Source organism: Cygnus atratus, chromosome 4 (assembly GCF_013377495.2).
Source record: "Cygnus atratus isolate AKBS03 ecotype Queensland, Australia chromosome 4, CAtr_DNAZoo_HiC_assembly, whole genome shotgun sequence".
Classification (NCBI taxonomy): domain Eukaryota; kingdom Metazoa; phylum Chordata; class Aves; order Anseriformes; family Anatidae; genus Cygnus; species Cygnus atratus.
Window position 1 is genome coordinate 74,541,900 of NC_066365.1, and position 13,243 is coordinate 74,555,142.

Consider the following 13,243-nt stretch of genomic DNA (forward strand, 5'->3'; position numbering starts at 1 on the left):
ATTTCTTCAACAAATTACTAGTGTTGAAGTTACATTTTTTTCTGGTGTCTGAGATATGGGCAGAGGCAGAAGAGGGTAAAAGATACTCAGGCAGGATCAAGAAGTCCCTGGTGTAAGGCACAAGACTGTGCATTACTAGAACAAGCTGACAGTAGAGTAGCTTCAGTTGATAAGAAGACCTTAAATCACACTAGAATATTTAACAGGGCCTAGGAAATCCCCTTCTAATTAGAAAACTGGAAGTTTAAGATAAGAAAAAAACAGTGAATGCATTATTCCTACAGCCTTAGCATATGCCTCAAGAGGAGAAGTTGTCGACACAAACAGGAACTGCCCCAGCAGCCAGAGCCCACAAAAATCAATTCCTCAGTGATAGGCAAGGCTTTGCCAGGTCTCTGAGGTTGAAGATTTGTCTGCCCTTAGTAAAAAGAAATAAGCAACAACGTGCACACACACCTTAAGGTACTGCTGGATCATGGCTAGTTTCAGCCTCTTGACGGCCTCTGTGTCATCCGGATCGGCCTTGACACGCTTGCGGACCACGTCCCGCGTAAAGACGCCCACGCTATTCTGGCTCTCAGCATTGACTGGTTTACCTCGTTGGAAGAACTCCTGAGTCAGGTTATAGACCTGCAAGAGACGGGACAGGAGGTGGACAACGTGACTCACAGCAGAAGCCAAGCCCCGAGCGGGATGGTTTTTCCTCCATCCCAAACCAGCAAGTTCAGGTCGCCTTCCCTTGTAAACCTCAGAGATCAGCTTTAGCGGCCTCTTGTGCCCTCTGCTCCAACACCGTGTCTAGCTGCATCCACAGCTATGCTGGTCAGATGGAAGAAAACAAGACTTCCCTCCAGGCAAAGATAATCACCCTTACTCACCTGCAACAATCTAGTCACCATTAAGTCATTATATAAGCTGCTATTAAGGTCGTATTAATTTAAGTGTGTCCGTTCTATCACTTGCAGAAGACCAGCTGAGGCAGTCCTGCTATTTTCCAAAGCGAAAGCCTGTTATTCAGCCAGCTGTTTAGATGTTGCAGCTGGATCAGCAAGCCAGGCAAGTGCAGGCTGCACAGCACCTCTACAGAGACAGCCTGGATTTGCTAGGTGTTATTTCTAACTGTTATAACCTAACTGCTTTACGATAATGCCCAGGAATCCACCAGGTTGGGGGAAATCAGTTTCATATTTAGCTTTCTGCTGTCCCCCAAAAAATAGGAAATAAGTAACACACACTCAGAACAGGAATTTTGTATGCAAAATCATCATTTTACTTGATGAGCACAGGACAGGCACAGATGCATGGGAGTAGCCCCCACCCAGTCAGCCTGAGCAGGACCTACAAAAAGGTCTCTTCCTAACAACATTCTTCTTTGAAGGAGATCCTGACATTTTTAAACCCCCATTTTCCATTATATATCACCTATTTAAAAGCAAGCAAACAACTATCCACCTTGGCCACCTGCTTGTGGCTGTCTGGAGTAAATCAGTGCTTAAGCCTGTAGGATTCCCAGTAGAGCCTGCAGTTGAATCACAGCCCTTCATTTCCATGTAAAAACTCAGAGGAGTCTTTTAACAGAGGAAAGCTTTTAAAAGGTGCCTCCCAGAAGTGCAACTCACCCCGTTAATAACTTGTTTCCCCTACATGAGTCATCTTCTCCTCAGTATCATGCCACAGGGGTGCACAGTTCTCTTACAAGTAGAGAGGCATGATCCCTGCTCAGTGAGTTTTTCCTGTCAAAGATGGTTTGACTAAAATTTATGATCTTTATTTTTTTGGAGACACATAATTTGGGCATACTGAAGATTTCAACTTGAATATAAATGCCTGGTAGGAGGCTAGCTCTCCTCCAAAGGCTCCTAGAGCTTCTCATTCTCTTTTGAAATGGCTAATGAACAGTGTTCTAATTTACTCCCATCACAATGCTCCCCATAAGCTTGATTTTCTCTGGGGTTTTATAAGTAAAGTGAATTTGAGGAGGTAGACTGGAAGGATGATGAGGAAGAGAAGATACTGAGAGAAAATACACAGGAGCAGTGGGAGCAGGTCTGTGAGTGAAAGGAGGAAAGAGAGTGGACGATGAAAAGCAAGGGACAAGAAGAAAATTGAAGAAGAAAATAAGTGAAAGAGAGACAAAAGGTAAAATAAACTGAAAGAGCAGAGGAGAAGAAATCACAAGAAGAATGAGTGGAACTGCTGAAGACATACAATGCAGACTTGGACATGGAGCCTTTCCAAGGAGATTTCCAGGTAAGAAAGGTGGAGACCAATTCCCTTTATGAAATGAAGGCTTCCAGCAAAGGAAAGGAAATGGTGTCTTCTCTATCTCACAATGCCAAAAGCTCTTTGGCAGTTTCAGCATCCCATGGTTCTCAAGTCTTCTGACTTCCAAGGCCCAGACCACTTCCAGCAAGCACAAGCTGCACAAACCTTGCATCAGCACAACATAGCTCAGCTTCCCTAAGCCGATTGCACACTCTAAGCAGATAACACATTCACGAGACAAGCAAAGCTGTGTTAAAACCCAGCTTCCACTTGGCCAGAAGGATAAGCAAGCCATGGGTATGTTTTTATTAACCACTGGATTCTCCATTGCCCTACAGAGAAAAGAGCAGAAAGACCCCGATCCCTGTGCTGTGAACATTAAGCCTTTCCTGTCATCCCATCAGTCAGAAACTAGGTAATCATGATTCAAAGCCAATTGAAAGGTTATAATCCTAAAATGGATCCACTTTGGCTTTTCTGTCTTCTTTCTGGCCAGCTTTGGGGCACCCACAACAGGGGTCTGTGAAGGGAACATGGGCTCCCCCAAAACGTCCTCCTCATTACCTACTGGCTTCCACCTCCACGTGTTTACTACCTACGTGCTCATTTACCACAGGAAGAGGCAGTCCCTTAGGAAGCACAAATCTAAATAAAGAAGCTTCTCCGAACCGAAGGAGGTCAGGAAAGCACATCCCAGGCCACGCTCCTTCCTGTCAGTGCCGGTGACGATCCGTAGCATTGTCTTTTTCTCGCTTGGCTTAAAAACTCGAGTGACTTAATCCCCGGTCAGTAAAAAAACCTTGATGGAGATAGGTCCATGCTGTTACTAGGCCAGACATCTGTCGGTGCAATAGAAAGGCAGGGAGGGACCAGTGACCTCCTTTGGGCCTGCTTCATCCCGTACTGCAAGCCCAGGCACTGGACTTTAATGGGAGATGGCATGAAGCCCAGCACGGGGTGGGGAGGCAGAGGGGGGAAAACTTCGTGGTTCCTTGGCTGCAGCCCTCCCCCAGAAACCGTGCAGCACACAGGAGAAAGCTGACTGATAACGAGGCCATTAATTAGCTGATTGTTAAAGGGAGGGTTCCTGTTAAGCAGGCCTTTAGGGACCGTGGCCTTACTGAAAAGCCTCAGTAAAAAGAGGCACAGTTTCTAAACCAGGCCGGCCGGTACACTGTGAAACCCTTGGGAGCAGCGATTTTTCACCTGCATTTAACTAGCCAAGCTCACCACCCCCCTCCCACCCCTCAGAAGTATCTGGGAGTTGGCCATAAATACCTGTTTGCAGAGGAAAATGAGGACTTAGCAGTGACAGAAGGGCAACTCTGAGATGGGCTGGCCCCATTTACATTTCCCAGCTGCGGACACAGCCCTCAGTGGCCGCTTTCCCATCCCTTTTCTTTGTGGGTCACGCAGACATGGTATAAGCAGAGTCCTAAATCCCTCCCAGCCCCAGGATTCCCAAATTACCCTGGCAGGAGTGGGGAGGAAGGTGGGAAGATTACAAACACGCATGGCATGGGCATCACACCCCCTGGGGAACCACCTTCCACAGCTTTTGCCCCTTCCTCTGAGGTATGACCAAATGGACTGAGGATGACCCTGAGCAGTGCCAGCCCTGCAAAATACAAGGTCTCTGAAGGATAATCTTAAAACAACAGTGGCTGGAGAACTGTTCTGCCAACAGCAGGCTTGATGCCTTTTCTCCCGGCGGTTGGAAATCCAGGGAGCTGCTCTGCGGGACTGGAGGCCTTCCCCCAGCTCATTTTCGCCAGTGCTCTCCTGTTGGAGGATTCAGGTCAGCGTGGTCACAAGCTCACGATAGAACTTGACTGACCTCGATTCAGTGCACCAGCTTCTCACTTAAGGCAGCCTCTCGTAGGGAACTTTCTGCTATAGAAATGAAGCCTGCTCAGCTTCCTTGTAACCAAATAAAGGCTTCTGTGAGGCATCCCCACGGCTATTAAAAATCCAGGCTACTGCAAACAAAAAGAAGCAAAACTTGTAGAGAAGCAGAAGCCAGCCAAAAAAAGATTGGATAAGTGCCTGGAAAAGAGTAAGGACTCTCCAAATGAACTGATGAGGCAAAGCTGAGTGGTAATGGGGTGCTCGGCCTTTCACAGCAGGGGAATTCAGCGTACAGAGGGACAGACCTCACCTCAGTGACTCCACATATGCAAGTGAAACACTCAAGGGAGATGCTCTGCACTTTGCATGCTCTTGAATTGGGTGTCCAAATGACAAGATGACTGGGACTAGAGAAATGCAGGTGGAGAAGCAGAGCTGAAGGCATAGGCTAGGGCCCAAGCACACGAGTAAGTGCCTAGGAAGTGAGCCGGCTGTGCAGGGGAAGGCAGGCACTTGAACCTGTGTCAAGTTTAGCCCCTGTTCATTCAGGACTACATTTTCCACTGTTAATGCCAGTCCTTGATTAGGCTTTACATACATCATGTGTTTGCTGCTTTTTTTATGTTTTGTAATTTGGGACAGTTTGTGTCACAGCCTTTGCTATCTAAGCCTCTTCTACAGGAGATGCAGGCTGAGAGATGACACAAGATGATGTTGGGACTGCTAGCAGCAGGCTGCCCAAGGCTCTGAGAAGGAGCTGGGAGTTCCTACGCAGCAGAGAAGGAGTCTGACCTCAGGGCCCAGTGATCTGTAAAATGGCTGTTTATGCTGGACAGCTTCATGATGTTGTAACACCAAAAATCCCACCTCAAAAATGTAGAGAGACAGAACTGAAGACCAAATTTCTACCAACAACAATAATAATAATAATAATAATGGAATGGAAATGGACTCTTAAAAAAAAAAAAAAAAGCTGTGGTGGAAGAAAAAAATAGAAATGCACCAGGCTGACTCAGCACATGTAAACAGAAACATTCTTTGCAATTTATGCCAGAGGAAAAGGTTCCCAAAGCTGCATGCCTGCTGCACATGTTTCTGTCTTCCAACCCACTGTGGCACTTGTACTTCACACAGTCTTTTTAACTGGTGTTTTTCAGGAGATCACATAGACCACCTTAATTCCCATTTTTCCTAAACAGAGGAGGGAAGAACAAACAGTCTACTGTCTTAAATCACTAAAGATTGGTCATTCTGACACCCCAAAGAGGCTGGGACAAGAAGCTAAACAAAACTGTAAGCTGCCCCACAAGAAATTCCAGCACACTTTGATGGGTTACAGAGAAAGCACCTCCCCAGCAACAGCAATTAGAGGCTGGCTGATGTCCTCTTCTTGGCTTAAGCTGTCCCCTACATATTTTTTTGTATTGCAGAGTAGCTGTAGACATTTTTACAATCCATAAATGTGAAATCCTTTTCTGTCTCCTAGCGATAAAGATATCCTGTGGCAACGATAAGCTAATTATGTGTTGCGTAAAGAAGATTAACTTTTAATGTGTTGTTCTCTCATGTCACTGGCTGTCCCCTTTCTCTTGCTTTAAAAGGAAGGGTAGATTTACCAAATTAATCATTTTTAAAACACTGGCACCTTGTTACAGCCTTTATCTTAGCTGTATCTCAAAGCTAAGTAGCTCTCATCTTTGTATTCTCTTCTATCAGAGCCTGCCTGCCTCTGACACACTCCCTTTGCTGGAGGTTTTCTTAACATCTTTAAGTCAGGATGATCACTGAGCACTGCATGAAGTTGGTGATGTTCCATTTACATAAGTAATGCTGCTCACTACAGTATTTTCACTTATTTCCTCTCTCTTCTACTCTTATTTTCTGTTAATCTTGCTCCACGTCTTAGCTGTCTTTTTTTCCAGCTTGCTGTGGTTCTGGTTTTGATTCAGTAAGGTGAAAACACTGTTCAGATGAATAATATCCACCTACATTCATCCAGAAAGAATTACCTTCCATGTTGAATTCCTAAATAATTCCATGCTGAATTCCAAAACTTTTTAAATTCCTACCACAATGGGTTTCTTTGAAATTCCTATTCCTCCTCTCTAAAACTGAAATAATTCTACGCCATCTCATCATGGATTCCAGATCAGAGCCCCAGGACAAAGTATTAAAAGTCTTTCCAAGCAAAAAATCCACATTCCTGCTCCACGTTCAGTTCTTTATAATTCTTTTCAGGCTACAGTGATTTTTCTCTTGATGACTTTCTAAATGCTCTCAGACATATTTTTAAACACTAAATATCTAAGAGTAACCTCAATCTAGTGTGTGTTCATCCATGTGTCAAATACCAGTGAAGTTCAGTGTCAGATGAAAATCTGAAGGGTTCGGGCATGACTACAGACTGATGAAAATAATAATGTTTTGTTGTGTTTTAAATAACCCACTGAGAGGTCATATTACCTGGGCAGAAAGGAGAACTAGACATTCTGCGTTGACCTCCCTAAACATGCTTCATAAATGATATACAAAAAATGTGGGGAATAATTATACTGAACTTTAGCAAGCCTCCTTCTTTTGCTTTACTCTGCCTAAAACTAAACCTTGCTACTGAAAGCAGACGTAATACCAATAAGTAATACCAATCTGTCTATTTCATGTGTTCATCACACAAATCAGTATAAGAAGCCCCATTTTTCCTCTTGAAGAAACACTAGGATCACTAGCAGCATTGCCTACCTACATCAAAGTAAACTTGGCCCTTTTTGTCCAAGAGTCTAACACTGACTTAGAGCTTCTTCAGCAGAGCTTAATCTTTCCACTAAATGTGCATTTCCATTCCCATCTTAAAGTCTTCTATTTAGTATTTCTAGGTTCTACTTCTGTATTTTTTTGTGTTTTATTTTTTTTCCTGTTTTGCTCTTCTGTCACATACTGAGGCCTTCATCTACACTGAATGGAAGAGGACATCAGTAAACATTGAGCAAAAGAAGTCAGAATAACTTCAAACTGAAGCCAACGCTGGTCTGAATCTACCAGAAAGATGTTCCTTCCCTTCTGATGCAACAAAACTTGCCATTCCTACGTTACTGCACTGACTTTGGCATACTACACTGCACACTATGGTATTTATAACGTCAATAAAATGTCGCAGGCTACAATATTTAGCTGGTTGTTGCTAAGGTTTTGTGTTCTACTTTGTTTAGTAATTTGATCCTTCCTTTACCCTTTCAATTAAGTAGCAACTTTCTAGAGCAAATGACTGGATCTCACCAGCAATAGCTGCTGGAAGTGATTAAACTGATGACAAATGTGGAAAGATTGTTCATCCTAACAACAGTGAGTTAAGCGCACCATCAGAGACAAATCGGTTATAATTAAGCAGATGAGAGCAAACTAAGTGTTGATTTTTTGAAAAGAAATTCAAGACATGACTGGTTTTCTATCCTTGTCCAGTACCTGGAATACCAAGGGCTCCTAGTGTTTCAGGCAAACCTGGCAGAGCTGCTGAATACCAACCTCGTTGTATAAATCACTGAATTCTTCAACCACATCTTTCGGGATCCTTTGCCCGTTGTTGGTAAGATGATAAGCCACCCCATTCTTTGAGTAAAGGCTGATCCGGCCAACACTTCTCTCACCATCAGTAGTCTCTTCGAGTAAACCATTGTCTTCTGCTAGATGATAGACTGGGTTTCCATGCGAACCATGGATCCACGTAGCTCCCAGTTCAAAAGTGGCGTGCCCTGCAGGAGAGTAAACGAAGCAGACAGGTTATGGAAGCCCATTTTTCTGAAAGCACATCCCACTCAGCCCTAAATAAACTGTATACATTCAAAAGCAGAACGATTGCCCAGGGACACCATGTTTGAACATCAGTTAAGCAAGCTTTCTCTCTTTTACAAGGGCAATACCAGTGTTCTTCAAGCCAATCCTTCGGGATGCAAGGTGAGATAGTGCTAGAAGGATGGGATGTTTCCAGTAAAGATACACCATAGTTACACACCTCTGATACTTAAGATGAAATGCAGAATCTTTTAGGTTCACAGTTCTTACCATCATTGTTGCCAGCTGCTTTATCTTTGCTACTTGGCCTTTCTAAATCATCTTCTCTAATCTTGCACCTAAGAACACAACTGGACAGCAGAGGATGTACTGCACTCAGTGCAGCTCAAGCTATGTATTAGTGAGGAGTTGGGGAGGGAGAAAAGGAAAAGAGATGTAAGAAGCTACTCTGTACTACTGCAAGAAGGACATAAGAGGATCATTAAATAAATATTAAAGTAGAAGGAAAAGAGCATATATAAATTACCTAAAGACTTCAAGTATCTGCTGTTTTGGAGAGGAGCGGACAGATACAGAGACACAAGAAGAAAAGGATCAACATCAGGGAGCCGCAGGAAAAACTGGGACTGCCCTGGGATAGCAATGTTGGCCTGCAATGCCAATGACCCCTGTCCTGTGATTAAAAATGAATGTTATTTACAAAGATGGTTTGTGTTACCATAGTTAGACTAACTGCAATACAAAAATGTATTTCCATTTCCCAAATGAGGGAACGAGTCATATTTTATTATTTATGCCTGTGGAAGTTTAAATCAGGTTCTTTAAAAAGCTGCCCTGTCAGGTTAAACACCAAACACACTTTGTCTTCATCACCTATAGCCTCTGTTTGCAAACAAAGAGCTTGGTCAACCCTGCTCTCCTCCTTCCTTATACAAGGTTTGCACTAGGGCTCTGCCACAGTTGGCTGACTGCACAGGAAAACGTTCAGCAGCTGAAAGGAAGTGCTAAAAATAAGCTTGGGTCATGTCTTGCACTCACATTTTTACAGATTCTCCTAAATCCAAAGCTAAATGCTCTAGCAAAATCTGCCAAAGCAGTGCTCTCCCAGCATCGCAGCCAGCACCACACTGCGCAGCTCACTCTGCAGAGGTGTGTGAATGCCTGATTAAGTGGGATCGTTAATAGGATCCAGCTTGATGAAGAAAGCGTCCTGCAGTTACCAGCCATCACATACTGTTTAACATGCAAATAGATGCTCAGCTAGAAAGACATTACAACACTGTTCCAATGTAGTCAAGTTAGAGGTGAAAGCTCCAAGAAATGTGTCTGTTCAGCTGAGACACTACCTCAAAGAGAAACCCCACCTAGCTAATTTTTCAAGCAGACAACAGCCTTGTTGGTAAGAAGCAGGCTGACTGCCCTTCAAGATATGCATTACAGCTCTCAAGAGTGCAAAGATTTCTAGGTGTTCCTAATACCAAGCGTGTGGTTCAGAGCGTGCAGCATCAAGTCACAAACGTGAATACTTAAGGAGCTGCAAACTCAAATACACTTCGAGAGCACCCAGCCTAGCGGAAATGACTGCTGTACCTTGGCAGCCAAAGGTACAGAGCTCATAAATATTGCATGTGGCAGTCACCTTGTTAATGCAATCCTCCTGCGAGTCACCACATGCCAGATCAGCAGCAGGAACGCTGCCTGCTGCTTTATGTCAGGAGCTTGCTCTCTGCAACACTAACAATCCTCCTGCATGTAGGTCTTATTTACGGGGCACCTGATCTGCGAAAGAAAACACCTGCCAGCAGGTCCCTCTGCACTGGTGCTCTGTAGCATTAATGATGCATTCCGATTCTCCTGTTTTCAGGAGCTGTGGGGAATGCAATTAAATACCAACAAATTAAAAAGAGTCATTCTTGCCTGTACTACTTAGAAACGCGCTATCATTACTCCCAAGCAGATAAGCCAGTTGTTACCCAGTGTAAGTTGCATGATGAATCATTTAAAAGTGTAAAATTAAATGCCATCTTTTTAAGCAGAGAAAGTTAATATACTTCCAGGGCCTTAAAAGATTTTAGTTTCAATATTAATCTACTTCAAATGAATCAGTCAATACAACAAAGATAGAAAAAATCTGCCTCCTAATCCGTGAATGTGATTACCAAGATACAAGCAGCAGTCAAAGAGGACTATGCACAACAATATACCATACCAGCAGTGCTCCAAAGGAATGCACAGATTGCATAGCAAGCCTTCTGAGTATGCAACGGAATTTTCACACTTCCCTTTGAAGCCCTGACTATTCCTTGGGCATCCTGCCGTGAAATATCTGCAGTGGATATAGATGTTATAGATCACATACATGAAACACACAGTCCACAAGCACAAACCCTCTGCCTCACCTGTGCTAGAGATGATGAATCAAATCTCTGAAAATCCATATTATTCCCTTGAGCTTAGTAGCAACATGCTCTATTCAGTTGAGGGAAAATACTGCCCCCTGCAAGATACAGCATTACTTGGTGAAGTAAAAGTATTAGGATATAACCCTGAGGGGCTGTCATTGCTCTGCTGAAGATTTAAATTAGATCTTTAGCCCAGTGTACAGACAGGGGAGTGGGCAGAGAACTCTAACATTAAAATTCCAGTTAGACAAGCAGGTCAAAGTGGTTGTATGTTGAAGACCCAGAATAATCACTTTTGAAACATTTTTTGGAAGTTTTAGCCAGTTCGGAGAAATGAGCAGGTCTTGCATGCCCCAGGTGCAATCTTGCTGCTCTGAGCAGTATGGGAGGGGAAAAAAAAACAGCCCAGTATCATGCAGCCCTTTTGACCTTGTACCAGGGAATAGGGAGGCTCTGGGCATGTGCTGCTTTTGAAGACTTCACCACAGAGAAGAGCTCCAAAATTGTCTGGCTGAAAGCCGTGCGACTCTGAGAAGCACACAGGGGGCCAGAACATGTAGCCACCTTGGGAAAGAACTGCGGTCAGTACCTATGCAATATAATTTTGGTATCTTGCGAAAAGACAAGACAGACAGTTTGTAGCTCTAAGACAAATATTAAAAGATCAAGACTAAAACTTTAGTTTCCAGTCTTCTGATTTGCAAAGAGCCTGCTCCTGCCTTGTGTTAGTTAACAAGTGGTAATAAACAGGAGGTAGATTCCCAGCAAAGGTAAAGACAGGAGTAACATGAAGGGGGTCCAATGCTGAGAGAACTGGTTTCTGTGCTAGTACCACACAGTTATTTCACAGGTGCACTGACAAAATTATATATTGCTCCCTGAAGATTTCAGGCCTTTAACACTTCCCTCCTCTTGCAGACATGATCCAGGATATTTTTAATACAGTGTATTGTGCGTAGAGGACACACTTCCCATTCAAGCCTCTATGCCAAGTCTCAGCAGAATGTAAAGTGCCCTGTTCAAACCCTGGAGATTAGATTTGTCTGACTACCTTTTCATTCATTTCCCTTCTGAAAGTTCATAGGACACTGCTGTTTATTTACTGTGGTGAACTTATCGAGTAAAACGTAGTAAGTGATGTAAGCACCTGACGTTAAAAAAAAATGAGGAGGCCAGCAAGAGGCCAAAGTTATTAAATACACAGAGTTGGATTAGAAACAGAATGAGTTAATTGAAATCAGGAAGGAAATTCAGTAAAATTGAAGAGCTTTTTACCTCCTGTGGAGAAGAGATAGGTTAACACCCTTCTAGATACCCAGGAAAGTTTCATTGACTACTGTGCTGCAAAGGGCAACATTTATTCCAGTAATTTTACATTTAGAAATTTTACAAGCCCTTCCAGTTGACAATGAATTAAAATATCCAGTGTCTGCACCTCTATTACACACAGAAAGGAATCCACAGAGGTAGGAAAGCTGCAAATCAGGATGAAAGGATACATTGAAGAGGTTTTTCCAGCGGCCTGATTCACAGCGTGTAGTGTCCTACACAGTAAATTTGTTCTAGGGAAATGAATGTGGCTATTTGTGAAACAGGATAGCTTTGAGCTTGCCCCTTTGCAAGAGATGTAAGTCACAGAGAAACAGATGTTTGCTAGCCAGGAGATACTCTGACTGCTCCTAGTCAGGAGTCAAGCTGAAAACAGTGGTGGAAACTGTCTTCAGACAGTTATTTTACCACAGAGCACTTCCTGTAAGAGTGAGCATGATCGGTAAGATCTTAATTTTATAGAAATATGGTCTGTTTTGGAGCAGCCCTCCCTCAGAAGATATGCGCAGCAGAGCCCACAATCACCCAGCCACCCTGCAAGGAGCCCAAGGATCCGCAGCCCTGATAGTGCCATACCTCACGTAACCTTTCGGGCGTGCACACTGACTGAAAAAGCAAGTTTCCAGGGTCAAATTAACTTCATAACAACACAAAGGCTTGCTAGGAGAAAAAAAATGAAGTCCAGTGGATTACTAATTACCCTGAAAATGCTGCTCTTACCAAGTTTCACGCTTTGCACGCGGCCTCCAATTCGGTCAGTCGCCTCAAGGACAGTTACATCCGTGAAACCGCTTTCCAAGAGCGCTTTTGCTGCTGACAGGCCTGCAAGCCCAGCACCAATAACTACTATTCGAGGCTGTCGTTTTCTCCGTAGGCCACTACTAAGAGGATCATCCGTGCTGTCTCCAGATATTTCACAACTTTGCATGCCGTCCAAGCTCTCTTTCTAAGGAACCTATGGAAAAAGCAGACAAGTGTGTTCAGGGAACTCGGCTCAAGCGTATCCTCAGCAGTTAAAAATCCTGAAGAACTCTGTAAAATAGATGTCCAGCAGAAAGAAAGTGAGCTTGTGTAGAAGAACCAGCCTTCCAAACAGGATGCATAAGGATAACTGAGGTCAAACTGGGATGCAACAGTTTTTTGGCCTGGAGCACCACTACTGGAAACTCCAGAAATCCCCACCCTCTTGCACCATGCAGACTATTTCCAGAGAAGCCAAAGGATTTTCAGACTCCCATCTCTTTATATAACCTCCACAAGCAGCAATTTTGTGGTAAAAGCTTTGAAAGAACAAAAAAGAAAGCCACATACCCAGTGCCGACAAGCTCCACAACACAGTAATGAAGCTTCGCTTTGCCTTTGTGGCAACCACAAAGCACAAGCTTCAGATCATCTAACTACGGGACTAGGTAAAGAGGATTTAGCTCAAAGCATGGAGATCAGATATCAAAACCAACCCTTACAGAAGTGGTACAGACAGACAAAATGTTTCAACTGATGAAAGCCAACAAGGGACGGTTCAAAAATTCACATCCGTGTGATGCAGCCCCTAGAGCCAGCATTGTCCTGCCACATCAGGAGCAGCCTTAGTCTTTGTTGAGGGGAGCTTCAAA

General features: G+C 43.7%; 1 protein-coding gene across 2 annotated transcripts in view; it reads right to left on the bottom strand.

Moving 5' to 3' along the window:
• SMOX (spermine oxidase) overlaps positions 1 to 13,243 on the bottom strand; it is a 50,016-nt gene that overhangs the window by 10,147 nt on the left and 26,626 nt on the right. For both annotated transcript variants that reach the window (XM_035547375.2, XM_035547376.2), the window contains exons 2-4: positions 12,351 to 12,585; positions 7,633 to 7,859; positions 457 to 630 (exon numbers count right to left, since the gene is read on the bottom strand). In XM_035547375.2, the coding sequence (XP_035403268.1) occupies positions 457 to 630; positions 7,633 to 7,859; positions 12,351 to 12,558 (609 nt within the window). In that variant the 5' untranslated portion in view covers positions 12,559 to 12,585. The remainder of the gene's footprint in view (positions 1 to 456; positions 631 to 7,632; positions 7,860 to 12,350; positions 12,586 to 13,243) is intronic.